Source organism: Strigops habroptila, chromosome 14 (genome assembly GCF_004027225.2).
Source record: "Strigops habroptila isolate Jane chromosome 14, bStrHab1.2.pri, whole genome shotgun sequence".
NCBI classification, from domain to species: domain Eukaryota; kingdom Metazoa; phylum Chordata; class Aves; order Psittaciformes; family Psittacidae; genus Strigops; species Strigops habroptila.
Window position 1 is genome coordinate 11,806,008 of NC_044290.2, and position 27,336 is coordinate 11,833,343.

A 27,336-nucleotide genomic window follows, 5' to 3' on the forward strand; every position below is an offset into this window, starting at 1 on the left:
AGCCTCTGCCCTGCCGGTATCCACCGCTGCTTTTTCTTTGTCCCTCCCCATGTGTATCAGTGCCAGGGCATGAGCTGCTCGTGGTACAACCCTCCCTACCCCATGTTCCTGCATCCCAAGCCCTTCCCCTTGGCAGGAGCCTCCTCTCATCAGGTTTTTGAGGCTGGGAACCCCCAGTTGCTGCTGTTGCCCAGCACCCTTCTAAAATGAAGCCTCCAGGGTGGTGCAGGGAGGCCAGGCCGGGGCAGGATGTGGTCCCACAGCCTCTGGTACCTGCACATCCCTCATCGCCCCCTGACAGCGAGGGGAAGCGCCAGGGCCGGGCCGGCGGCATCTGTTTCCTCTCGGCAGGGAGCGTGCGACTGCTCCTCCGCAGCCCTTTCCCTCCGAGGAGGCTGGGGCTCGGCGCAGGGGGGGAGCAGATGTTTGCTCATCCCAATCCCAGGGTGTTTCCCATCCGGCCGGCCGGGCCCTGCGCTCAGCTGGGCCGTGTGGGCCTCCCTTTACCCCATGGCACCCTTCCTCCTGGGGAGAAGCGGCTGGGAAATGGAGCCACAGGATGAGGTGTGGAGGGACTTGTCACCCCAGGAATCTTCAGAGGAGCTTCACTGCTTCCCGGTGCAGGCATTTATCCTGGCAATGGGTGATGTGGCCCCAAGTAGCCTGGGGTGCTGGGAGCCCCTGAATGCCCATGTAGGGGTGTTTTGGGCCCCTGGGGTGCTGCTGGCTGGGTCCTGCTCAGCTCCTTCCCCTCCTGGGCTGGTCAAGCCATTGGCTGTGCCGGTCTCAGCCGTGCCAGTCCTGGTTCCCCCTCCCCAAGCTGCCCCTCTGCCCCATCCCAACAAGGGAGGAGCCCTCATCCCGTTTTCCCGGGAAAGGCCGGGCACAGGGCTTGTTCCACTGTTGTTGCTCTTTCTAATGAACATTTCCTGAGCACCGCTTCTGTCCTCCGCCCCTTCCCAGCTTCTGCTTGGGCCACCTCGAGCCTTCTGCTGCCATGTCCTGCTCCCAGCTCTGGCTCTGGGGTTAAATCAAAGCTGCCCTGGTTCCATTCATTAACCATGAGAGATCTGGTGTGAGGGAAGAGGGGATGAGCCCCCTCCCTGCCTATCCTGGGGGAGCTTGTGCCCTGTTGACCCTACAGAGGGTGGCAGCATCCTGTGCGCCATGCATGGTCCCCTGTGTGCCACACATGCCCAGCGCCGGGGCTCAGCCCTCCCCTGGGACTCGCTCCTCCAGCCTCCTCCCGGCCCTGCCCCTCCCCAGCGTCACCCGGGCTAATTTCTAGGCCAGTGCCCGGTTCAGGCAGGAATAAATCAGCGCCGTTGCATAACCGGGATGCGGATTTTCACCGGATGGATGCCTGCGCCCCGCTGCCACGCCGGGGTCCCCTGCCACCGGGGCTGCCACCAGCCCTGGCCCTGCCCGCCAGCGGCACCGCGGGTGCTTAGCAAGGCTGTTCGCTGCTGTGGTTGTAGCAGGCTCTGCTAAAGATCGCCAGTTAAGGACCCTGTTCCCAGCTCCGGGATTAGGCGGGATGAGCGGAGCCCCGTGGCTGCCAGGAAGGAGGTCAGGAGCTCAGGGGGCTTTTGGCAGCCGCCGTGCAGAGATCATGGCTCAATCTGGTGTCTGCCCCGGGAAGGATTAACTGTGGCCCCAGACGGAGCAGCGGGAAGCCAGAGCGGGGTAATCGCTCCTGCTAATCGGGGCGAGGTGCTGCTCGCCGGCCCGGGATGCGCTGGGATGCAGCCACATTGTGCCTCTGGCTGGCCATGGGGCTCTGCTGGGGTGGGATCATCCCCGCTGCACCCCAGGTGGTGCCCGGGGGGATCCTCGCTGGGGCTTTGGGCCTCAGTTCTTTGGGATCTTCTCTTCCACAGCAGTGTCAGGAACTGGGTGTGAGGAGGGCGGCTCGGGGGGGTGGTGGGGTTGGGATCTCAATATAGCTCAATGCTGGTCCTGGCCATGTCAAACAGAGCTGCTGGGGCTGAGCACCGGGGATGTCACCCAGGGCAAGGAGGGTGTGTGGGGCCATGCCTGGGGTACCGGTGAAGAAGGGGGGCTGAGGTGTCCCCAAGGAGGGCAGGGCTGGGCAGGGACACGCATCGTCTCATCCCTCACCTCATCCCCAACCTCATCCTCCAGCTCCATCCCTGTCCCAACCTTGGCTTTGTCCTCTTCCATGCTCCTGTCCTCATCTCATTCTGCCCCAGACATGGGCTGTGCTGGGCTCCTGCATGATGGGCAGAATGGGATGCTGGGCACCAGCACCACCTCAGTGGGGAGCTTCCCTGCCACCCCCAGCCACGACAGTGAGGTCCTTTCATCCCTTCCAGCTCACCAAAGCCACCACGGCCCCTGGCCAGCATTGGGAAGACCTCGAGCTCATCCTCCTCCTGCCATTGGGACCGGCTGCATGTGCCCGAGGTGCTGAGGGTGGTTGGTCGGGTGGGTGCTGGTGTGGGCTCTGTGCAGCCACCCAGGCCCACCATGACTCAGCCAGTGGCAGCTCAGCCACACAAGGAGAGGGGCTTGGCTGTGCCAATGCCACTGCAGCTCCAAGAGAGCCCAGATCCACCCCCTGTGTGCCGGCACTGTGCCGGGGCAGTGCCGTGTTCACTTGGCTGCTTTGGGTGCCGGGAAGGGTCGGCGCTGCTCCGGAGCAGGGAAACGTGGAGGTTTGGGAGAAGGAAGCTGGCTCCGGCTGCGGGAACGTGTTTTATTCTCCCAGCAGCCTGTAATTCTTCCAGGCCTGTGTCTATTTGCGGCAACGTGACATGTGCCGCGTGGTGTTCTCTGCGAGCTTCAGCTCTTGTGAAAAATTAATCGTGTACACAGAAATTTGCCTTTAAATATTAAATCCCGCTGTGGGGAAAGCGTGAGCCCTGTGCTAAGAGCTGAGCCCTTGGCCCGGGTGGGCATGTGTCCTGCAGCGGCAGCTCCCAGATGAGGTCCAAGGGATGGGGGTGGGGATGGGGATGGGATGGGACCATCCCAGTGTGACCCCGCAGCTTTGGCTGATGGGGATTTGGTCTTTAGAGCACCCTGGATTTGGAGGGTGCAGTCCCATGTGCCGGGGCTGCGGTGTCGAGCACACGAGGCCGGGCTGTGTGGTCCCGCATAGTCCAAGGGGTCCTGGGGCCGGTCTTGGGGGCTGAAGTGCAGTGATGGGGACAGGGGGTGTCCACCCTGGGTGCGGGATACGAACAGTGGGTGTGCGGGACTGTGCTGGGGCTGTCTGGGGGGCAGAGCTGCTGCTCCTGTCCCTGATACTGTCACTGGGTCCCGTCCACTCCAATCCCCCCCTGCCCTGGTGCCATCACTGGGTCCCGTCCAGCCCCGGTCCCCCCGCCGCTTCTGTCCCCGTACCGTCACTGGGTCCCATCCCGTGTCTCAGTCCAGTAACGGGCTGCCCGGGACGGGTCAGCACCGGAACAGCTCCGGGGGACCGGGCGGCGGATGCCCCTGGGGGGTCCCGGCTCCATTCGAGGTCCCGGCCCCGTTGCGGGGGGTCCCGGCGGGCTCCGTGTGCCCGCGGGGGGGCGCGGCGGCGGCGTCCCGGGGGAGCGGCGGGTCCCGGTGCGGGTCCCGGTGCTGTGCGGCTCCGCCACCTGCCGCCCCCCGCCCGCCCCATCCCGCTGCTCGCGGCGGCGCGGCCCTCCCCGGGGCACGGGGCGCGGGGGCCGCGGCGGCCGCCATGGAGGAGGAGCCGCCGCCGCCGCCGCCGCCGTGCCCAGCGCGGGGCCAGCGGCAGCCGGCGGCCGTGAGGCTCCCGCCGCCGCCGCGCCATGGGCCGCCTCGCCGCCGCCGCTGCCATGTCGGCCGCTTTCCTCAGCCCCAGCCTCGCCTTCAGCTCCCACTTCGACCCCGGTAAGTGCCGCAGCACCGCGGCCGCCCGGTATTTCTCCCGCTTACACCGGCCCTGCGGACTCTCCCGCTGCCCCCGGGGGTACCTCCGGGCAGCCCCCGCGCTCCCGCTCCGCTGCCCCTCGCCCTCCTCGCCGTGCAATGAGGCTTTCGGGGCTGCCGGCTCCCTTCCCGCCTCGGTGGACAGCTCGGTGCGGCGGCGGGAGCCCCGTTTCTCCGGGGCTGGGGTGCGCGGAGGCATCCCGGGGGGGCTGCGCTGCCTCTGAAGGCATCTCCGGGGTGGAAACGGACTAACAACAACGAGAATAATGGGGCGGCGAGAGAGAGGAGAAGGGGATGCGCAGGAGGCTGGGGGTCACCCCTTGGGCTGGGCAAGCCGTCGGGGCTCGGCGGGGGGACGGGGACGGGTGTTTTGGGGTGCACATTACATAAGGTGCCGTGCTACGGGCCGCGGCGCGGCTGCGGGAAGATGCTGCAGGCGCGGAGCAGAGCAGGGGCTGGCTTTGTGTGTGCGTGTTTTGGGGCTGCTGCAGCGCAGCCTCGCCTCTGCTTCTCGCCCCCGCGTCCCTCCCGGTCACCGGCGCAGGGCAACCGTGTGAGCCCCTCGCCGCGGGGCCCCCGCGGTGCAGCGGCCGGTGGGGCTGGCGGGAGCTCGGCACCGGCCCTTTGTTTACCAAATCGCACGTCGGGGTCCCAGCGGCGGTACCGCGGCGGGCTCCCACCGCCGGCTCCAGACGCCGCAGAGGAGGCCGAGCGGTGCCGGTGGCCGGTGCTGGAGGCTCCGGCTGCCGGTGCCGGGTTCCCGCATCGGTCCCAGCCGCGTTCCCGGTCCCTGCTTCCCTCGCAGCGCGCTGCTGCCCTCGCTCTGGCCGCTGCGGACGGGGATGAATCCGTGGAGGGATTTAATAATGAACCACGCCGGGACTCACCAAACCGCGTCCCCGTTGCCAGAGACTTTGTCCCCAGCCCGCTCGGCATCGATTGCTGTTCGGGAGGAAACCTCTTTATTTGCATCTCAAATGCGGTAGCGCTGGAACGGAGCCGCGTTCGCCCTCCTCAGCCTCTGGTGTGGTTTTTCTCTGGGTTTTGCTGAGATGCCCCATTTGCCATCCTGATCCCGTCGGCTGGGGATTTGCAGGGCACGTTTGATTTAAGCATCCTCCTCAAGAAGGTTTCCATCACCACACACCCGGGCCAGGGCTCAGCCGCTGCCGTACGCTGCCACCCTCGGTTACTGGCAGGGACAGGAATGAAAGGGGGGAACAAACCGTGTTCCCTGTTTCATGGCTTTGTTGATTTTGTCCGTTTGGCAGCACCTCCTGCCTGCACCAGCCCGGCTTTCCTGGGGTTTGCTTGTGCCAGGGTGGAAGAGGGGGAAGCGTTTGCAGGGCATGGTGGCACCATGGCACTGCAGCCAGGCAGCGGGATGGGCCCGGGGGCTCCGGTGATGCCAAATGGAGCAGAGATGCTCCCAGCTCCATGTTCCGGCATTCCCATGCCGGCTCAGGCCATGGGCTGAGCCAGCAGCAGGGAACGGTGACAGTGGTGTCCCCTGGGGATGGAGATGCCGAGAGGATCTGTGCTCCGGCCTCACCTTCTGCTTTGGCTTGGCTGTCAGGTGTGCCCATGCCGGGCTGTGCCGGCTGCCTGCGCTGGCATGTGCCACGCAGGGGGATGGACGCGTTCACTCCTGATGTTGGGGGCTGTGGGAGGGATCCCAGCCCAGCAGCCTCATGGTTCCCATCTTGCTTCGCCGATCCACAGATGCTCCCACATGGTGCACGAAGTGCCAGAGACACTGGTGGAACACCAGCTGCCCACCAGTGAGCGGCACTGCCACACTGCCCACCCCAGCCTGTAGCCTGGATCTCTTAGGCTTTCAGGGGGAATTGGGTGCCCATTCCCTGCCCTGGAAGTGCCGTGACCCTTTGCAGCCCGGCCGAGCAGCCGCTTCTCGGAGGCACCGGGCAGAAGTGCCACGGTGTCACCCGGGTGGGCAGTGCTTTGCTCTGGGGTCAGCAGCACCCCATCCCCTTGCAGTGAAGCTGGTGGCAGCTGCTTGGGGACACAAGGACATCTCTGCAAGGGGAAAGGGCTGCTCCCCTGCTTGCCTGCTGCCTGCCCCGGCTGCCCTCCCTGCTCCCAGCCTGCACTTCCCCATCAGACCCAGGAGCACATTTAGAAATCATGAGAAACATCCTCTTTCCCTCACCTATTTCTTCTTCCCCTTTTTTTCCTCTCCTTGGCTGTCCCGGCCTTTCTCCCCACCCTGTGGTGGCCATTGGGGTGTCACTGGCTGCTGGTAGCTGTAGTGTCACCACTCCCCACTCCAGCTGCGGATCCCTGCTCCTGGGCCCTGCAGTTTGGGGGTGACATGTGCCAGGGCAGCACAGGGCTTGAGGTGCTGGTGGGAATAGGGGGTCCCCTCAACCCTGTGTTTTCAGTCCGGGCTGGCACATGCTGCCATCCGCTGCCTCAAGGCCACATGGCAGCAATAGCTCAGTGAGTGCCGGTGCATCCAGCATCACCATCCGCTCCTGGTGTGAGGATGGGAAAGGATTTAGGGAACTGCAGTGGGAACGGGGCTGTAGCACCCAGAAGGACCCTGGCAGTCCAAATGGGGGCCAGGTACCCCCCGAGCTCCCACCCTGGCACCAAGTGTGAGAGGGTGGAAGGTGCCGCTGGGGATGGACGCAAAGGGGGGATTTGGGATGGGGACATGGGAGCTGAAGGTGGTGGCTATGGGGAACGATAACACCAAACACAGCTGGGGCAGCACGGTGGCCGGTGTCCTGGTGCCTGAAGGGATGCTGCCAGTGGGGTGGCCCATGGCAATGCCCCTGCCCCGGCACAGTCGGGCTGCTGCGGGCAATGGCATTGGCACAGCACCACAGTGCAGCAGGGCCCCGTGCCCCGGGGGTGCCACTTTGCTCCCTCCTTGTCCCCTCCTTTCCTCCCTCTCTCCATGTACTGCTCCCTCCTGGCACACACGGGTGGCTGTGTTCCACATGGCGATACGGACCCGTCAGAGCCAATTAGCAGAAATTAATACACCGGGGTTGAAAGAGCTCCGCGCTCCGGGGGGGCAGTGCGGTGGCACCCACGGGCTCCCTGCCCGGCACTCCTGGCTCTCCATGGGACACTGTGTGCCAGAGCAGCCCGTGGGCTCTGCCGCCCCGGCACTGCGTGGTCCCAGGCAGAGCAGGGCTCTGGTGCCCGCCTCGCTGTGCCGTACCACCGGGGATGTGGGGCAGAAACAGCACCACCAACGTGCTGAGCACCAGCACATCCTTCCCGCTGACACGAGGGTCTGTGTTTATCCAGGGCCTGCCAGGTGCTGGTGCCTGCAGCCGGGCAGAGCGGGTGACTTGTGCTTCTCAGGTTTTGCCTCGTCCATGTTACAGTGCCTCACCATCCCGCTAATTCCTTGCGCTGGAAAATCCCACAGCTTCTGCGCCCGGGTCAAAGGGTCTGTTGGGTCACTTGTCCTGCGATTGAGCCTCTTTCTACCCTGTGCTGCACCGATCAGTGAGCATGGAGGCACCTCCAGGATGGAGGATGTGATCCTGCCGTGTCCTGCAGCCATTCGGGACTTGGATCCCTGGCAAACACCTGGGTACCTCAGAGGGACCCTGTGGGGACAGGGCTTGGTGTGGGGCTGGCACGGAGAGGAGCTGAGCTGTGCTGACTCAGCGTGCCCGGTGGCAGGGAAATAAATCTCCTCTGGGCATTAATCCCGCTGACAGCCCGGGAAGCGTCGCTGGAGTGTGCTGTGTCGTAGGGCAAGCGCTGCCATAATAGCGCTTGCCATCGGCTGAGCTCTGAGAGCGGCTCCAGCCCGGGGGCACGGAGCAGACAGGGAGCATCCTGGCTGGCACCAGAGCTCACAGTGGTGCTCGGGGCTGGCCGAGGGATGGAGAGGACGTTGGGGTGGGTGTGGAAGGGCTCGGCACCGGACGAAGGGGGAGCGGGTCCAGGATTTCCTGCAGAGCCACCGTTCTGCAGCCAGAAATGAAGGCAGCGAGTGCTGGGGGGGGTCCTGCTTCCCGTCCCTTCCCGTCTGCCAGCCACGGCCGGTGCCTTCCTCTGCAGCCCGGTGCCAGCAGCTGTGTTAAAATGGTTTGTTTTAATTACTGGAGCGAAGGAAAATTCCAGCGTAGGCAAACGCTGTAAGTGGAGCAGCGCTGCCGGCCTGGCCGGGCACGCCAGGAGCACTCCCAGGCTCCCATCCCAGCACTGCCGGGATGTCCCACTGCCTTTGCAGCCCTTTGTCATTCCAAAATATCTGTGAGGTTGTGATGTGCTGCTCCTGGCAGTGGCTGCACCCGAGGGGAGTGTTTGGAGCAGGGCTGAGACCTGCTCCCACCCTTGGGTCATCTCTGCCATCGCTATGACAAAGTAGGGTTTTTCTGGGCTCCCCATTCTGTGCGATCCCATGCACATGAGTGATGGGCAATTTGGGTGCTGTGGGGCTGGCTGAGGGCATGCGTGGTGCAGAGGGGTGCCAGACTGGCTGGTGCCGAGCATCCCCCTGATTTGTGCCCGAGCATCCTGGATGCTGACCCCATCTCCCTGCCGCGCCATGCGAGTTGGGTCTGGGCTGATCCGGCCTCCTGGGTCTCTGGTGGGGGACACTGTGGTAGCTGCCGGGATCTTCTGAGTGCCCTCTCAATGAGTGGCACTGGTAAGGCCATGCAGGGCCCTTGGCACACGCTGTTGGACAGGGCTGAGACTGGCCACTGCAGCTCTGGGTGGCTCGAGCTGGCACCATGGCTGCAGCAGCCACTGAGTAGCCCATTGCCGGCCATCTCCAGCGTCCCCTCCACACGCCCGGGCAGTGTTTGGGCACACAGGGCTGTGCCATGCCCTTGGCTGCTGCCATGTGCTCCGTGATCATCATGGTGATGTCACCATGTGCTCTGAGGTGTGGGGCAGGCCAGTGGGGAGCTCAAAGCTTGGCAGAGGGATGGGTTCCCGATGGGAGAGCCCTTCCGCGGCTCCAGACCCCCTGCCCAGGTTTCCCCCTGCGCCCTGCAGCATCCTGCTGCCCGCTCGCCCCTCGCCCGCCTCCCGCGCGGGGCCGGCGCCTCGCTCCGCTCCGCTCGCAGCCATTGCTGTGGTTTCATAACGCCACCGAGCGCCTCTGTTAAAAATAGGCTGCCCCGCTCGGTGCTGCCGCTGCCGCCGTTACATAAACGCTGCTGCGCCGGCCGAGAGAGCCCCGGCCCGGCCGGTGCCGGTGGCGGGACCGTGAGGCCGCGCTCACGGCCAGCCCCAGCTGCTGGCACTGCTCCTGGCATGGGAATGGCGGGTGCCTGCCGGGCATGGGCAGGGGATGGGTGATGCTCCCCCGGCACGAAGGGCTGAGGTTGTTCCTGTCCCTCGGGACAGCGGGTTTGCCGTGATGCAGCTGTAGCATCCCATCAGTGAGGGCGGCTTTGTAGCCCTCAACCCAGACCTGATCTAAAGCAAGAGAATTTGGTTTAAATAATGAGTTGAATCCTGCTTTGGATGCTTTTTATATATCATGATTTCTCTGGATATGGAGAAGGTTGATCCTCTGGACTGTGTTGGTTGGAATTCCGGCCCAGCAGCAGGGCAGGCATTGATGGAGGAACTTGACTTCTTGTTTCTCATCAGGCTGACACGCTTCGTGTATGCACAACAATGATGTGGCTTGGCCTGTGCTTATTCCAGCCTTAATTTTTATTTCATCACGTTAGAAAATGATGGATGATTTTTTTTTTATTTTCCATCTAATTATTTTTTTTTTACTGCTAATTCATCCCAAGATGATAAAAGCAGAATTAAGAGACAAGAATCAATCCTTTTAAACCACTTCTGCATTGGTTAAATAAGCCCACACTAAAAGATACATAAGGAGAACAGATTAACAAGGCGTGCCTTGCATTTAAAATTAACACATTTATTAATCACCAAAGAGGTTGCCCAAATGGTTCCGGCTGTTCATGGTGGGAGAAGGGCTCCAGGGCTGGGGGGTTCAGGGTGCTGCTTCCTCATGCCCTGCTTTTGGTTGAACGCTGTGAGAAGACGTGTGGCTCTTGTGGTGTCTTGGTTGAGGATGCTCTGGGTACCAGCTCTGTGCTGAGTGGCACTGGTGGGTAGTGCCAGCTCCGACCCTTCTTGTGGATGGGCTCCGTGTGCAGCAGCCGGGGCCATCCCGCTGCTTCCCGGTGCCTCAGTTTCCCTCTGGAGCTGCAGACAGGCTGTGAGGTGCAGTCTTGTGTTTCCGTGCTAAATGGCAGCGGATGGTTTCTTGCCGCCTGGATGCGTGTGGGTGAGCAGAGCGCTCGTCCTGTGGGGTGTAAAATTGCTTTCCTGGAAGCCGCCCATGGATTTGGGATTAACACGTTACCAGAGCTGTGTCTGTGCTGGGAGAACTGAGCCCATGGCTGGAGCTGCTGATGGGTCCTGTGTGTTTGGATCCAGCCCTGCTCCCTGCCCGAATCCTGCCCAAATCCAGCCCTGCTCCCTGCTCAAATCCTGCCCAAATCCAGCCCTGCTCCCTGCTCAAATCCTGCCCAGATCCAGCCCTGCTCCCTGCTCAAATCCTGCCCAAATCCAGCCCTGCTCTCTGCCCAAATCCTGCCCTGCTCCCTGCCCAAATCCTGCCCTGCTCCCTGCCTGAATCCTGCCCAAATCCTGCCCTGCTCTCTGCCTGAATCCTGCCCAAATCCAGCCCTGCTCTCTGCCTGAATCCTGCCCAAATCCTGCCCTGCTCTCTGCCTGAATCCTGCCCAAATCCTGCCCTACTCTCTGCCTGAATCCTGCCCAAATCCTGCCGTGCTTCCTGCCCGAATCCTGCCCAAATCCTGCCCTGCTCTCTGCCTGAATCCTGCCCAAATCCTGCCCTGCTCCCTGCCTGAATCCTGCCCAAATCCTGCCCTGCTCTCTGCCTGAATCCTGCCCAAATCCTGCCCTGCTCCCTGCTTGAATCCTGCCCTGTTCTCTGCCCAAATCCAGCTTCTCCCAGCTGGGCACCTGCTGCAGGGTGCTGCAGCCTGGCCCAGGAGGCTGCATCGCAGGGTGCAGAACTGTCAGGTTCATGGGGTGGGGTGGGAGCTGTGGTGGGGTGATGAAGGGGCAGGGGGAGATGTGCAGACCATGGTTCCAAGGCAATGGAGCATCCATTGTTCCTGACAGCCCTGCAAGCCCTCACCCCGCCGTGCTGGCCCTCGGTAGTCCCGGGGGCATCCACGCTGTGTGAATTACAGATGGGGAAACTGAGGCACAGGACAGCGGGTTGCAGCAGGTCCTGCAGTGAGAGGCTGGGCAGGAGCAGGGAGCCAGGCTGTGCTGAGCCCTGTGCCCTGCAGCTCTCCGCCCTGGAGCTCTCGTGTGTGCTGTGCCCGGCTGGGAGGTGCTGGGCAGCCGGTGCCCGGTGGGTGTGCAGGAGCCGGGAGCTCCCTGCCCGCGCCTGGCCCCGGGGCCGGCAGCGCTGAGCTGCCGCCGGGCTCTGCGGGAGCCCCGGCTCGTCCCTTCCGCACACGTCAGCCGAGCCGGGCTCCGTTGTCCGCCGGGAACAACGAGCGGCGGCCGCAGCATCGCCCCAGCCCGCAGAGCGGCCCAGCGCAGCGTGCCATGGCCGGCGAGGCGGCCGCGACCGCCCGGCGAACGTGAGTCAGCAAAGGCACCGCGGCGGGCCCCGCTCCGCTGCCGGCACACGGGGGTTGGCAGCGCCGTGCTGCGGGGCTGGGACCCCACCACGCCCGGGTTCCCAGAGCGACCTTCCATCCCTGTTTGGAACCGGCATTTGGGGCTGCGACCTGGGCTGGGTGCAGGCAGCGCTCTGCCAGCTCCATGGGGTGGGAGGGCAGCGCGCATCCCGCTGCATCCCGCTGCATCCCGCTGCGTCCCGCTGCATCCCGCTGCATCCCGCTGCATCCGGCATCCCTGGTCTCTCTCTGTTACCGTTCTGCTCCTGTTTTCCAGGGCTGGATGCGTGGCTGGGGCAGATGCCCCTGGGGCAGGAGCTGTGGCCTCATGGGTGCTACCAAACCCTGCAGGGCTGGCCGGGGTGACGGGTTGGTGTTGCCACTAGTGCATCCCAGCCCTGCTGCGGGTTTGGTTCTGGGTGCTGGGGGCTTCCTGGGTGATGCAGCAGTTCCTGCTGGCCAGGCTGGAGCATGTGCTGAGCTGGCAGTTCTCAGCCTGACCCCATCCCCATGATGAGGCTGGAACTGTGTCTGGAAGAGCCCCACGCAACCCCCATGGCTGGGGCAGGGGTTTGTGGTGGTGCCAAGAGCCAGGGCCAAAGGAGGGCATGGTGTCAGTGCCAGGGGATCCTGCTCCTGGTGGGAGGGCAGGGGGCAGAGCCTCAGGATGGGATGCAGGATGCAGTGGGGCCCCTGGCTTCTGTTAAGAGCCCTGGGGTGCTTCACACGGCATGCAGCCACCCTGCTCCCTGTGCCCCAGTGTTTTTGCAGCCGCTGCTGCAGGTGCATTCGGCCTGGTTTTGGGAGCATTTGGCCTCTGAAATGATGTCACACTTCCCATCCCACACCAAACGCCTGTGCCGAGGTTAGGGGAAGGGCAGCACTTGCTCGGGCAGATGGATGGTGATGATAGGTCATGGTGATAGTGGTGCTCCTGTGCTGGTGTGACACCCTGTCCAGCCTGGGCTGCTCATGGCTCCCAGTTGTGGTTGTGCAGGTGGGGAAACTGAGGCAGGACCAGCCTGACCTCACCGGCCCCTTGGTTTGGAGAGCGGTTCATTTGCTTCGGTTCCTGAGCTGCAGCTGAGGGGCGGCTCAACCGACGGTCCCTGTTGGAAAAGCTGTCGCCGTGCTCTGTTCCCTGTCGATGTTCAAAAGGCTCTTTTCAGTGAGTCATTTTCTCTTTTGCTGTCCCACTATCCAGGGAAAATGGTGACGTTCTCGGTACAAAGTGTGTTCACCATGGAAACCGGCTGAAAGGAGGGGGAACGCCACCCCCCGCTCCTCCCAGGTTCGGCTCTGCATCCATGAGCCTTAGAAGATGGCTCTTGAGCTCCTTTGCGAGCATCAGCAAAGAGTTTGGTGTGGTCTGAGCTGTGCCAAAGCACACGGAGCCAGTGTGTCCGCTCATCGCCGTGCCTGCACCCAGGGTGTTCCGTGCCCCTGCTGTGCGGTGCTGGGCAGTGCATGGGAGCAGCTGTGAGCTGCCGGCTCCCACCAGGACCTTCCTAAGACCTCTGTGCCCTTCAGGTGCTGTTCCAAGGACACACAGGTGCTGGCAGCACGGTGACGGCAGTGGCAGAGGGGCAGCGTGGTTGGTGATGGGGTGATGCCCCATGGTCCTTGCGCGGGAGCCGTGTGTGCGCCATGAGCATCCCCGAGGGGCTGGGGAGCGACCGTGGCGCTGGATGGGGATTTGGGCAGGAGGTTTGGCTGAGCCGTGCAGTGGGTTGTGGCAGGGGACCCGTCCCAGCCGTGATGTCCTGTGGGGATGGCACCATGCTGGGTGCTGTGGGGCTGCGTGCGGGACCCCGGAGGTGCAGGCTCCATTGGCAGCACCGTGGCCACCGGCTTCCTCCCACCACAATCACGCCGGTTGTTTGGGCAGGCTCTGGGCAGAATAGTAATGTGGCAGCTGCAGCCGCGGCGGGGCCTGGTGGGGACGGGCAGCAGGGCTGCGGCTGCCACCACCGTCACTGCCACCCAAAGGGACATGGCGAGGGCTGGTGTGGGGTGGTGGGTGCAGGATTTGGGGTGTGCTGGTGCCTGGAGGATGCGGCGAGCGGCCGGAGCAGCCGCGTCCCCATCCACATGCCCCATGGAGCTGGAGTGGGGCTCAGGGCAGGAGCTGTGGCTTGCCTGGTGGTGCTTGTATGAGGGGTGGTGCAGGGCAGGGGCAGAGCTGTTGGTGTCAGTGGGAGCAGGGTCTGTCCCATGCCAGGGGGTCTCCAACAGACCCTTCCCGTGGCGGATCTCATCTCTGAACTCCATGGATGGGATGGGGCAGGAGCTGCTCTGCCTGGGCGCTGGGGACCAGCTTCCCACCCTTCTGCTCCCACAGGTACAGCATCCATCCCAGCTTGGGATGCCGCCTTGCCCGGCTCTGCTGCTGTGGCCATACCCACTGGAGGGCAAAGCCAAACCCAGGGATGCCTGGTACCCCCGAGCCAGTGCAGCTCCTTTCCATGGGGTGTCATTGCTGCCCTGCATCCATAGGGACCATGCTCTGTCCCTCTCAGCTCTGGCTCCAAACCGAGCCAGCAAAGGGGGAACAGTGGTGCTGGGAGCCCTGATACCCTTGTGACTCCTGATGTGCCCCAAAACATCCTGTGACCCCCACAGGACCCCCTGGCACAACCTCATTGCTCCCTGGTCCCCTCTCCTTCCCTGTCCCTGCAGACGGCACCCCCCTTAGCGAGCTCTCCTGGTCCTCCTCACTGGCCGTGGTGGCTGTTTCCTTCTCGGGGCTCTTCACCTTCATCTTCCTCATGTTGGCCTGCCTGTGCTGCAAGAAGGGGGACATTGGCTTCAAGGTGAGCTGGGGACATGGCTACATGGGGGTCATGGGTGTCCCCAGGCCAGGCTTGCTCCGGGACCAGGGGTGGCTTCTCCTGGGAGCCCAGTGAAGGATGGAGGTGCCCAAACGCTCTCAGTGCTGCTGTCAGGGCCAGCCCCAGTGCCGGTGCAGGATGTGTCCTGGCTCTGCTGCCTCAGCACCCTCTTGCCTGCAGAGTGCTGCCAGGGCTCAGTATCACTGTGGACCATACCCTGACCCAGCCAGAATCCCCACTCTGCACAGAGCCTGTATGCTTTGGGGCTCAGCATCACTTGGGGGTCGTTTCGTGACCCAACTAGGTTCCCCACTCTGCAGAGCCTGGATCTGTGTAGCTCAGCATCACTTGGATTTGTATCTTGATGCATCTGGGCTCCCTGCTCTGCACAGCCTGGACCTGTGTGGCTCAGCATCCCTGGGGTTCATACCCTGATCCAGCGGGGCTCCCCAGTCCGCAGTGCTGAGCATCTATGGGGCTCAGCATCTCTGCAGTCCATATCCTGACCCGTGCATGCTCCGTGCTCCATGCAGGGCCAGGCCACGGCATGGTTAAGGGCTGCGTGGTCCCACCCGCACGCCCCGGGGGTGGAGGCTCCCTGACCTCACAGGCACAGAATGTGCCGAAGAAACGGTTTTTCCCTAATTGCTGGGATTTTTGTGGAGGCTCATGGCGCCCGGGCGGGAGGGGGTCAGCCGGGGGGGGACATGCTGGGGCCCTTGTGTAACTGTCCCACACCAGCTGCAGCACCTCGCTGTGCTGGAGGGGAACAATGAGCCCCTCGTGCCCCCGCACTGGTTATATAGGGGCTGGTGCACGGTGCACTGTGGTGCATGGCACACTGCGGTGCCGGAGAGGTTGGCAGCACCATGAGGCAGGGCTGGGCAGGGCGAGATGCTCACCATCACCTACCTGCTCGCCCAGGCGGCTCTCAGGTGCTGGCGGCTGGCTGGGTGGCGCAGCCAGGTAATGCGATGGGGCGGTGGGTGCCTGCCCCATGGCGGGTGTGCCATCGGGGTGCAGGCAGGGCTGTGTGCTGGAGGGGGTGAGTCGGGTGTCGGGGTGCTTGGTGGCGGGTGGAGGGGTGCACAGGACAGGCTGCGGCAGTGGGGAACCCACAGGGTCAGTTGTCTCTGCTCGGTGTGTGCCCCCCTGCGCACCCCCCGGCCCAGGAGTTTGAGAACGCCGAGGGGGACGACTACGTGACGGAGCTCTCGGCCCAGGGCTCGCCCGCCCCCCAGCATGGCCCCGAGGTCTACGTCCTGCCCCTCACCAAGGTCTCCCTGCCCATGGCCAAGCAGCCGGGGCGCTCAGGTAAGCCGGGCTTGGGGCAGGACCCCCCTGTGCTGCGGTTGGGGGTCCCCCATCACTGGTGGTGGGGTGAGGTGGGTATCCCCTCTAAGGAGGGATGGCTTCAGTGGAGCAGGAGCATCTCTTGGGTAGGGGACTTGCAGCTGAGGTCCCTGGGGAGCGTTGGCCCTGTCCCTCTGCGCAAGGGTCCCTGGTGGCTTGTCCCCAGCCCCATGCATGGCACCAGATTAGGGAGCCAGGACGTATCCCACCGCGGTGGGATGGGGAACATTGGGGCCCTGAATTGTGACACTCGTGAGTCCCAGTCTCGTGTAAACAAGCCCACGAGTGGGAGAGGAATGTGGGGGGTGCCTGGCCATGGTCCCCTCCCTCCCAGTGTCACACCCCTGCCCGGAGAATGGCAGCAGTGTGGTGGAGCCCAACAATAGCCCCATTGCTGCCTGCCCTTGGCATGGGTGCCCGAGGGGCAGGACCTGCACTGGGGGGGGAGCCGGGAAGGGGCTAAATGCCAGAGCTCCGGCTGGGCTCGGCTTTGCTCTCCCTCATCCCAGAGGAGGAGAAGGGGCAAGGAGCCAGCTTGCGGCTGCCACCCGATGTGGGGACACCGGTACCCCGCATTCCCCAGCGGCTGTGGGGTGATGCCTGGACAGGAGGATGCTCTGGCTGTGGGGTGCCTGGGGATGGCCGCTCCGGAGCAGCCCGGGGCGGTGCAGGGCCTGGCACCGGGTGGCACGGTGGGGACGGCAGCGCTCGGCGGGCACCGGCGGGTAATGCATGATGCCGGGCGGGCGGGCGCAGGGCACAGGGCGCGCGGGCAGCTGGATGTGCTCCGTTACAGTGCAGCTCCTCAAGTCGGCGGACCTGGGGCGGCAGAGCCTGCTCTACCTGAAGGAGATCGGGCACGGCTGGTTCGGCAAGGTGAGCGGCAGGGGCAGGGTGCCCCGGGACACCCCGGCTCCGCAGGACGGGGTTCGGGGTGAGGATGGATGGGACGAGCCTGTCCGTCGCCTCAGGTGTTCCTGGGCGAGGTGAACTCGGGCATCAGCAGCACGCAGGTGGTGGTGAAGGAGCTGAAGGCGAGCGCCAGCGTGCAGGACCAGATGCAGTTCCTGGAGGAAGCGCAGCCCTACAGGTACATCTGGGGTCCCTCCGTGGTGCTGCTGCTGTTGGACGGTGCCTGGTCCCCCCCATGCCATGTTACGTTGCTGAGCAGAGCCGTGGCTGCCCCATGGAGGTGCCTGGCCGAGCTCTTTGGGCAGCACAGCTCTGCCCCAGCCCCATCACCTCTGCCTGGGGCTCATTGCGGCAGGACAAGGGCTGTTGGCTGCGGTGTGGGGGCTGCGGTGAGGTCATGGGCAGAGCGGGACTGGGCGGGTGGGGGGAGCTGCTCCCTGCCCTGCAGAGCTGAACAAATGTCCCTTTGTGGTGTGTTCCGGGGCGCTGGGACATGCTGGTACCCGCTCCCGGCGCTCCCGGCAGCCCCCGCGCTGGTCCTGAGTATGAGGAGGCAGGGAGATGGTTCCCTGGGGGCTGCCGCTGTCCCCACATCCCTGCTGGCATAACGCTGATGTGTTCCCGTTGCTCTGCCCCACACAGGGCCCTCCAGCACACCAACCTGCTGCAGTGCCTGGCCCAGTGCGCTGAGGTCACCCCGTACCTGCTGGTGATGGAGTTCTGCCCGCTGGTGAGTCCCATGTGTCCCCCATGTCCCATCCCACTCCCCAGGATGCTACTGTGGGACATGATGTACCAAGGGGTATTGCAAGGCTGCAGGCAGGGTGCATGGCATCGCTGTGCCCTGCTGAGCCCGCAGTGGGATGGTGACAGTGATGGTGACAGTGGCTCTGCTTTGCAGGGTGACCTGAAGGGGTACCTGCGGAGCTGCCGGGGGGCTGAAGCCATGACCCCAGACCTGCTGACCCTGCAGAGGATGGCATGCGAGGTGGCCTGTGGTGTCCTGCACCTGCACAGGAACAACTACATCCACAGGTAGGCTGGCCTGGTGCCCCCCTTCCTGGGAGGAATCAGAGGGTCCGGACCTGTGGGGTACCCAGGGCACTGGCATTCCCGCCCCACCGCTGCTCCTCCTGCCCAACAATATCCTGGTGCTGAGTGAGTTGCAGATGGAGACTCCAGCATCAGTGATTTTGTTGAGGAGGGGGTGCACTGACATCAGGGACCACCGGACCTTCCCCACCCAGCCAGGCTCTGCGGGTGGGTCCCCACGAGGGTGCCCAGTGCTGTGGTTGAGGGGGACGGGGGGTCCCCGGCTGTGCGTGAGAGGGGCTTCCCTGTGGGCATCCCCGCTTCCATGGATCTTGCCGCACTGGTGCCGCACTGGGGATCTCATGTGTGCCGCCGGGAGCCCGGCTCCGTGCCAGGGCTCACTTTGCCCGGGGACACCCGCTTTCTGCTTGGCTCAGCGCGTGATGGATGGATGGACGGATGGACGGAGGCGCAGCTGGAGCTGCGCAGGCATTCCTGCTGTGCATTTGGTGGCTGGTTATCGGCACACCCAGGGTTGGGCGGTGAATCCCACCACTGCACACCCATCCTGCTGCCACTACCAGCACACTGGTGGGGTCCCCGGGCAGTGGGCACCCCCCTGTCCCCCATGGCAGCGGTGACAGCACCGGGGTTTGCTTGGCAGCGACCTGGCCCTGCGGAACTGCCTGCTCACTGCAGACCTGACCGTCAAGATCGGAGACTACGGGCTCTCGCACTGCAAGTACAAAGTAAGGCTGGTTTGGGGAAGGAAGGGGCTGGGGGCTGCGTGCCGGGACCCAGCACACATCCACACACACGAAGATGAGGGGGAGCAGGCAGAGGGGAGGAAGGACGTGACGGGTGGCAGAAAGGAGAGGTGGGTGCCAGGAGGAGCAAGGATGGGGCAGAGGGAGCACAGCATGTACCAGGGGGGATCAGGCACTTGGGGTGGCTGACGATGGGTGGCTGGGGAGGGCAGGGGGTGGCGGGGTTGGGGGCAACTCTTGCCGCGGTGTGGCCGGTCCCTTAACGCGTAGGTTTGACGTTCTCTTCTCGTACTGACCCTGCATACTTGGCAGGACGACTACTTCGTGACGGCCGACCAGCTGTGGGTGCCGCTGCGCTGGATCGCACCCGAGCTCATCGACGAGGTGCACGGCAACCTGCTCATCGTGGACCAGACCAAGGCCAGCAACGTCTGGTGAGCAGGGCCTGGGGGGGCAGAGGGAGGCGGCGGGCACAAGGGATGCGGGGTGCATCAGGGGCGGGTGGGTTTTGGGGCCACCATCTGGGAGCGGTGTGGGGGTCTCTCGGTGTCCCCAGCATCCCGCCCTGCCCGCAGGTCGCTGGGGGTCACCATCTGGGAGCTGTTTGAGCTGGGCAGCCAGCCCTACGACCACTACTCTGACCGGCAAGTGCTTGCCTACGCCATCAAGGAGCAGCAGCTGAAGCTGCCCAAGCCCCAGCTGAAGCTCTCGCTGTCGGAGCGCTGGTGAGGCCGCATCCTGCCCCTTCCCTCTCCCCGTCCCCGGGCAGGTGGGGGTCCGGGGCTGACCCTGGCCCCTCGCTGTGGCAGGTACGAGGTGATGCAGTTCTGCTGGCTGCAGCCGGAGCAGCGCCCGACGGCAGAGGAGGTCCATCTCCTGCTCTCCTACCTCTGTGCCAAAGGGGCAACGGAAGCAGAGGAGGAGTTCGAGAAGCGCTGGAACTCCATGAAGCCCAACGGCAGCGCCAGCGCCAGCCACCACGGCCCCGAGCTCTCCTCCTTCCCGCTGCTGGAGCAGTTCTCGGCCGACGGCTTCCCCTCGGATGGGGACGACATCCTCACCGTCATGGAGACCAGCCACGGCCTCAATTTCGAGTACAAGTGGGAGCACACCAAGACCGAGCACTTCCAGGCGCCCCTGGGGTCCCTGAGCCCCAGCAGCGCCGCTCGCTACCACGACCTCTACTACCCGGCCACGACAATGGGGCGCCTGAGCCTGGGGGTCTCCCCCTCGTGCTACGAGTGCAAGCCACCGGGCTGCCCCGGCCTGCCGGCGCCCGGCGTGGTGCCCATCCTGGGCGCACACAGCCCCTCGCTGGGCAGCGAGTACTACATCCGCATCGAGGGCCCCGGGGACGGCAGCGCCGAGCTGGACTACGCCATGTGCACCTACAGCCCCGCAGGCGAGCGCGGCCCCCTGCGCCCCCCGTCCTGCTGGAGAGCACAGGGCACCCGCAGCGGCAGCACCTACGACTCCGACAGCAGCCCCACGGTGTCCCTCAGCATGGAGCCGCTGCTGGGCCACGCGCCGGCGGGCGATGGCTCCTGGGAGTGCGCCGAGTACTACCCCTACCCCTGCCCCGGTAAGGAGCCGCGGGGCTACGAGCCGTCCCCCAGCCATGGGGCCGAGGGGTACCTGCTGGAGGAGGAGCCCCCCCAGCCGGGCAGCCAGGACTGGCCCGTGCCCGGCTTCCAGCCCGGCATCTTCACCGATCCCTTGGGGGTCTCGCCATCGGTGACCTGCGCCTACAGCCCCCAGGGGCACGGGGAGCTGCAGGTGGACCCGCCGGGCGGGTGCGTGCCGGGGCAGAGCGGGGCGCGTCCGGACTGCGTGATGGTGGAGCTGGGTGAGGACAGCCCCCCGAGCCCCCCCCAGGCGCAGGGTGCCAGCCCCCCGTCCCAGCGGCACCCCTGGGCCTCCAACAGCTCCTCCAACAACAACATCGGCAGCGGGAGCCCCGCGGGCCACGAGCTGCCGGCCGGAGACAGCTGGTGCTACCGCCGCATGATCACCTTCCGCGGGCTGATGGCCAAGCCGCTGGGCACGGTGCCACGTGGACAGCTCGGGGGGTCTCCGCCAGGACATGACTTCCGCCGCCCGTGGCAGGATCAGCCCCCCGGTATGGCCGGCGGCTCCTCCTCCCCGTGCTGCTCACCCTCCCCGCGGCGTCAGGCCTGGCACGGCCGTGACTCATCAACCTCGGGCCGCCCGCAAGCAGCAGCGCTGGCTGGCAGCCCCGCCACGCCGTGGGGCCCCGCCACGGCCCCCGCCGCCACAGCAGGGGCCCAGCACGATGCCCACCCGGATGAGAGCGCGGAGGGGAGCAGCCCAACCCGCAGCCCGCTGCCCCACGCCGCGCCTGCACCGGGGCTGGAGGAGGCCGCCGCCATGGCTGGCACCAGCACCCCGAACCCCGGCCCCCCCGTGGAGCCTGGCATAGATGGCTCCCAGCCCGCGCCCGAGGCTTCCGAGGCGCCTGCGCTGGTGCCCATGGAGGCTGCCGCTGAGGGCAGCGGGTGTGCCGCGGGCGACGCCGACCGGACACCGGACAAGACCTTCTCGAGCGCCAGCTTCCCCAGTGTGGACGAAGGCAGTGATGAGGACACGACGGAGCTGACCTCGGGCGTCTTCACCGACTTCTCCGGGGACTACATAGAGCGGGCGGAGGCGGCCCCGGCGTTCAAATCCCTGCAGAAGCAAGTGGGGACGCCGGACTCCCTGGAGTCGCTGGACATCCCGTCCACCGGCAGCTCCTGCGAGGTGTGCAGCCCCACCGCTGCCTTCGCGCCCGCCGGCCAGACCAAGGCCCTCGACAGCGGCTACGACACCGAGAACAACGAGTCCCCCGAGTTTGTCCTCAAGGAGCCCCATGAGCCGCGAGAGCCGGAGCCCTTCAGCCAGCTGGGGAAGGCAGCGCCGGGGCTGCCGGGGGGCGAGGGCGAGGGTCCGGCCACCGAAACGAGGCTCCCCACGTCCCTCGGGGCCGAGCTGCACAGCCTGGCCGAGAAGAACCCCTACCGCGATTCGGCATACTTCTCCGACTACGATGCTGAGGCTGAGCGCGGCCCCAAGGATGAGGAGGACAGCGATGGGTCCCGGACCCCGGAGGCAGACGAGAGTCCCCGATCCCCTGTGCAGGACCTAGGGCGAGCGCCTGTGCCGGGAGAGGACCCGCTGCACCCTCCGGGGGCACCTGGCAGCCCCCCAGCAGCGCCTCGTGCTGTGGTGGCAGCGGACACGCCAGTGGTGGCGGGTTTGGTGGGGGACTGGCGTGGGGCAGAGGCTGGGAGCTCCCTGGCCAGCCCCACGGGGCAGGCGCCTGGCACTGAGCAGCATCCCGCTGGCACGGGGCTGGTGCCGGGCAGCTCCCTGCGCCCCAGCAGCTCTGTGCCACACAAGACTTTCCTCTTGACCCCGGTGCCAGTGAGCCCTGGGGAGCCGGTGCCCATCGGAGGGACCCGTGTGCCCGAGGGCGTCCCTGGACCTGGGGGAGCCAAGGTTGGGGATGAACAGACAGTGCCCCCCACACCGGGGCTTGGGGATCTGGGGCTGCCCCCCGAGGGGACTGGGGCGGGTGATGCGCCAGGGGGTCCCACCACACTGCGACCAGGGGACGAGTCACCCCCCGGCCTGTCCCCACTGAAATCCCCCCGGGAGCTGTGTCCGGCGGCCCCCGAGCGCCGCGATGAGCCGGAGGAGGATGAGGAGGACACGGAGGACAGCGATGAGTCGGATGAGGAGCTGCGCTGCTACAACATCCAGGAGCAGAGCGAGGAGAGTGAGGAGGAGCCGGCGGCCGTGCCCATCGTGGTGGCCGAGAGCCAGAGTGGCAGGAACCTGCGCAGCCTCCTCAAGATGCCCAGCCTGCTCTCCGAGGCCTTCTGCGAGGACCTGGAGCGCAAGAAGAAGGCTGTCTCCTTCTATGATGACGTTACCATCTACCTCTTCGACCAGGTAGGTGGCCATGGGGTGGGCAGAGCTGGGTGCGTTGTTTCAGATGCTGTCCTCATGCATGGGGACCGGTGGTGGGAGCCATCCCCAGGGTCCCCTCCCGCCTGTCTCCCGTTGCACAGGAAAGCCCCACGAGGGAGCTGGCTGAGCAGAGCTTCCCGGAGGCCCCCCAGCCTTTGGGGCAGCCCCCCGACAGCAGCAGCCCCCCCAGCCCGGCAGACCGGCTCGGAGCCTCGGATGACTCCTCGGATGGCAATGCCTCGGAGGAGAGTAAGAGACTGGGGGGCAATGAGGGGGGATTGCAGTGGGCCAGGCTGGGGTGACCCCACAGTGGGCTCAGCCCCCTTGATCCGTGTCACAGGCGGTGGCTTCGAGTGGGATGACGACTTCCCGCTCATGCCGGTGAAGCCGTCGCTGATGGCCTCGCTGACGGGGCCGCCGGCGGAGCCCGACCCGGCTGTGCCCGCGCTGCCCGCGCTGGTGCCGGCGCAGAAGCAGGTGCTGCCCATCCAGTTCTCCCGGTTCACGGTCTCGCCTGCTCCGGTGTCTCGGTTCTCCATCACCCACGTCTCCGACTCGGACATGGACTCCATAGGAGGTGAGTCCAGGCCCCCCCTTGACACCCCCAGTGGTACGGATACCATGGTGGGAACCGGGAGCATGTGGGACACCCTGTGCCCCGTGGTCATCCCTTCCGAAGGGCCGGGTGTCCCATGGACCATTGGGTCCCACTCACACCACCTCTCACTCATTGCAGGCAGCAGCGAAGATGGTGACCGGGAGTGAGCCAGCCGGGACGCCGGCACCGGCACTGGCACCGGCACTGGCAGGGGGTGGCAGAGCACGGCGGGGCCGGGAGCGGGGGCCACGCTCCGGACTTTTTTAGGCAGATTTTCTCGGAAGGAGCTCCTTTGCTGCTGCGAGCAGGAGCGGGGCCGGCCCGGGGCCAGGCGGTGGGTGACGGCCGCGCGTGCGGGTGCGGGTGGCTGCGTGTGCGTGTATAGATAGACACATATATATATATATAGACATATATATATATATAAATTATAGCATTTAAAGGGTAGTGCCCTGACCTTGCTAACATTTGCGGAGTGTCCCCCCCCCAGTGCAGTCCCCCCTTGGCTTCTCACCCATGTGTGCTCCTGAGGTGGTGTTTGTCCCCGCACCCCCTGTGCCATCCCCTTGGTCTTGCACCTCACGGCGGTTTGGCTGCCCCACGGCTGCCCCACAGTGTTCCTGAGCAAGGGGCCACCAGCTGCTGCTGCTCGATGTCACCCTGAGTGCACCCATTCCCGTTCTGGTGCTGCTGCACCAAGCACGGGCAATGGCTTGGGGGGTCTCAGGGGGCTGGGGAGCTTCCCCCCTTGCTTTTTGGGGAGCGGTCCTAGACCCCAAGGTCTGGCAGGACCCCTGCCCCACTGTGGTGGAGAGCAGCATGGGGAGGGCTGGTAGGGGGGGTCCTGGGATCCCGAGGACCCACTGACCCCACTATTTTTGTATTTAAAGAAAAGGATACCCCCCCCAACCACCGAAACGCACCCTCAAAACAAAACTTGCTGTTGATGAACCCACATTGATGCGATTTTAAGTTATTGCTGCCAAAGAAACGTAACGAGTCGGGGGGTGGGGGGGGCACTCGTGGTTCTTCGTTCTAGTTTCCTTCTTTGTTATTTTTTTAATTCATTTGAGGCTTAGGATCATTGTGCAATTCCAGCTTCCAGAAGGAAATAATGGAAGTAAGCGGAGCTGAGCGAAACCTTGAAATCAGGGCTGGTTCCTTTGGGGTCTATAGACCAAACCCTGAGGTGAGAAATGGCCCCCCCCCCCCCCCCAGCCCCATGTCCCGCAGCCCCCGCTGGCTCCTGGCACCCCATGTACATGGGGCGAGGGCACCCGTGCTCATGCACAGACACACGTGCACAGACGCACACATGCACCCACATGTGCTGTGGGGCTGGTGCTGGGGTTCCCTCCATGCCAGGGCACGGTGCTGCCTTGGCACAGCTCTGGCACCGTGCTGCCGCTGGGTGCCCAGCCTGGTGCCGGGCACAGATGTTACCCCACTGACTCCCCTCTCCCACCCAGCCCAGCCTGGAGCTGTGTCCCCATCATGAAGCTGTTGTCCCCCAGGGGACAGCTGCAATGTGGGGGGGCCCACAGATTCACCCCCAACACCCAGGGCAGCCGTGCCTGCCCCGTACCCCCCTGCTGCTGGTTGCTTCTCCCACGGCAGCCGGTCACTGATGGCAATTCCTGCTTTATTTAAGTGTTGTATTTAAGCTCCAACCTGGCCTGTACCCGCCCCCAATTCTTTCAAGCCTTTCCCTTATGCTTTGCAGCATAAGGGGGCTGATATCCCCACACTGGCTGGTATCACCCGTCAGCAGTGGTACACCTAAGGGTACCCCCTTCCTGCAGCACCCATCCTGCTGCTCCCCAACCCTGTCCCCTCCTCTGCCTCCCGCCTGCATCCTGCATTGCAGAGGCTTACTCAGCATTGCAGGGGGGGTTGTTCACCCCCTTCCCCAGTTTCCCCCCCGTCTCCCCTTGCGCCCAAGGTGATGGGCTGCTGCTCCTGGTGTCCCCCCCAGCCCCCGGGTTTGGTCTATGGCGCCGCAGGTCCCTGCCTCTGGAGGGCAGCATGAGGACAGAGCTGTGTCTTGGAGAGTTGTTTTTAATAGAAAGGCTATTATTACATTGTCTATTTTATCAATACGGGTCATAATCGCTGTATTTTTTATCAGTGCTGATTTCCATACAGCTCCCAGCATGTGTGTCAAATAGCATCGGGCCAATAATAAAGTTTTTAAAATATCTTAAGCCGTTTCCTGCCCAGATCATTGCCCACATGCGGGCGCATCAGCCCCGGGCTGGGACCAGGGTGGCTCGGGATAGAGACCAAGGATGCTCCAGGACCAGGCGGATGCCTCCAGCCAAGGGGAACACCGGGGGTGAGAGGGGGGGTGGGAGGGACGGGGGGGATTTTATTGTTCATAAATTATATATTTTTCTCATACAAAATTATTTCAGGTTACATCTTGCAGGTGTCACCATGCCAGGAGGTGCAGCGGAGCCCCGGGGGCTGGCTGGAGCCTGGGGGGGCTGCACAGGGGTCCTGGGGGGGCTGGAAGAGGACAACACTGGGCCAATGGCTGAGGGGACCCCAGGCATCCCCTTCCAGGTCTGTGACCCCCCCAACCCGCTGCCTTGCTCCCCAGCCCCTCGCTCCTGCCCCGTGTGGTCCCCATCCATCTGCTCCAGCCCCGGGAGATGAAGCAGCAGCACATGGACCACTGAACCAGCTCCTGTGCAGCCACCTTCCTGCAGCAAGAGCCACCGGAGGGGACACAGCAGCCACGAGCCATCACATCTGAGTGGGCAAGAGCCCTGCCTGCATGGAGACCCACTGGCAGAACCCGCATGCCCGGTGCCCAGCAGAGCACCCGGTGCACTCACGAGTAGAAAGTGCAAATACAACAAATACAACGGAAAAGGCAAAACCTCCGCGGGCTCTGCCCAGCATTCAACCGCTCGCCCACAGGAGACACGGTTCCTGCCTGGAAAACCCTTTTCTCCCCGTTTCCATAGTGAGGATGTGGACCCCATGCTGGCTCGGGGCGAGCAGCAGCCGGGAGCTGTGGGATCGGCCCAGGAGGCAGCTTGCTCGTGGGCGCACATCCCTGCAATAAGCTTAACAAGTGTGTGTATATATATGTATATTTCTTTTTTTTTAATCTACATCTATCTCTCTCTCTCATGCAGCCCTAGTAATAGAGGAAGAGCAAACAGCCAAGCAAGAGGTCTGGATGGGAGAGCCTGTCTGCGGGGAGCAGGGTGCCCCTTCGCCCGCTGGGCATCCAGGCACCCCAAGGCACGCTTAAACAGAGCCCTCACCCCAAAAAGGATCATTTTTCCTAGCTTATGTTTTACAGCAGTACCGTAATTCCCGACTATACACACAGACCGGAGCCGTCCCCGTCCTGGCGGGGGCTATGGTGCCAGTGTCCCACCACCTCCCAGCCTCGGAGCCGAGGTCTCACAGGAGCTGCCTACGGCCCCCACCACCCCTTTGGCTTGCACAGGGTGTCCTGGCTATCCTGCCTGTACCAGGGGTCCCTCCGGCCGGGCAGGGGGGAGCACAGAGACCGTCTCCCCAAAGCCATTGCTGCTCCGAAGCACAGCTCACCTCTGGGGAGCTCTTTTCCAGCTGAGGCTGTTCTCCCAACCTGGTGAGCTGCTGCTAAGCCGAGAAGCAAACCTGACTGTGGGACACACTGCCACTGTGCAGCAAAGGACAGGCTACGGGCAGCGGTTTAACCCTCTGCCACCAAGGGGAATAAGCTGGGTCTAGAGAAGCAAGAACTAGGGCACTAGCTGGAGCCTTTGGCTTCCAAAGCAGCAGGAGTAAATAAATTCCGCCTAAAGATGAAGTCCTGGCAGGCGGACATGCAGTGGCGAGGAGGAGGCGGCGGGTGCCACGTGGCACAGCGGGCACCAGCGCTGCACATCAGCTGATGAGTGGAGCCGAGCGGTCGTTCGTCACCGTTGGCTTCAGCTGGACGTTGGCAAAAGGGTTTCTGCAGAGAGAGAGGAAGCAGTTTAGCAGGAGGGAGGGCGGCAGCGGGGCCTGTGAGGTCAGGCACGGGCACAGCGAGCGGCGACGTGGAGACACCCCAAAAAGCTTTTGCTGTGCTCGGTGCAGAGGCTGCGCCAGGCACCCCTTGAGGCTCAGCCTGAAGCCGTCAGAGATCCCGGAGCCACCCCTCCATCTGCCTGGGTTCAGCAGCATTTGGGAAGGGGTGAAGCTGGAAATGCTCTGCCCTGTGAGCCCCCAGGCTGAGCTGCTCCCAGCTCCTCTGCTTCTCTCCCTGTTAAAGCCACGGTGGATGTAAGACACGAGCTGCCAAGTGCTACTGCATGCGGTGTGTTCTCCTACCTTGCTCT

The 27,336-nt window shown here is 64.4% G+C and overlaps 2 protein-coding genes across 5 annotated transcripts in view; one reads left to right on the forward strand and one right to left on the reverse strand.

Moving 5' to 3' along the window:
* Nucleotides 1-3,664: 3,664 nt before the first annotated feature.
* AATK (apoptosis associated tyrosine kinase) lies at nt 3,665-25,212 on the forward strand. Of its 2 annotated transcripts, none has more exons than XM_030506191.1 (14): nt 3,665-3,870; nt 14,223-14,356; nt 15,547-15,688; nt 16,524-16,603; nt 16,699-16,817; nt 17,282-17,369; nt 17,541-17,674; nt 18,336-18,420; nt 18,751-18,872; nt 19,014-19,163; nt 19,248-22,392; nt 22,512-22,659; nt 22,751-22,987; nt 23,147-25,212. In XM_030506191.1, exons 1-14 carry the CDS (start codon nt 3,789-3,791, stop codon nt 23,173-23,175), a joined length of 4,695 nt encoding a protein of 1,564 aa, XP_030362051.1. In that variant the 5' UTR covers nt 3,665-3,788; the 3' UTR covers nt 23,176-25,212. The 2 variants fall into 2 exon arrangements, with proteins under 2 accessions (XP_030362051.1, XP_030362050.1); XM_030506190.1 differs by having other exon boundaries at nt 3,712-3,870; nt 15,502-15,688.
* Nucleotides 25,051-27,336, reverse strand: part of BAIAP2 (BAR/IMD domain containing adaptor protein 2) — a 44,288-nt gene continuing 42,002 nt past the window's right edge. For 2 of the 3 annotated variants that reach the window (XM_030506197.1, XM_030506192.1), the window contains exon 14: nt 25,051-26,969. In XM_030506197.1, the coding sequence (XP_030362057.1) occupies nt 26,900-26,969 (70 nt within the window). In that variant the 3' untranslated portion in view covers nt 25,051-26,899. The remainder of the gene's footprint in view (nt 26,970-27,336) is intronic. The other variant, XM_030506194.1, reaches the window with a different exon arrangement.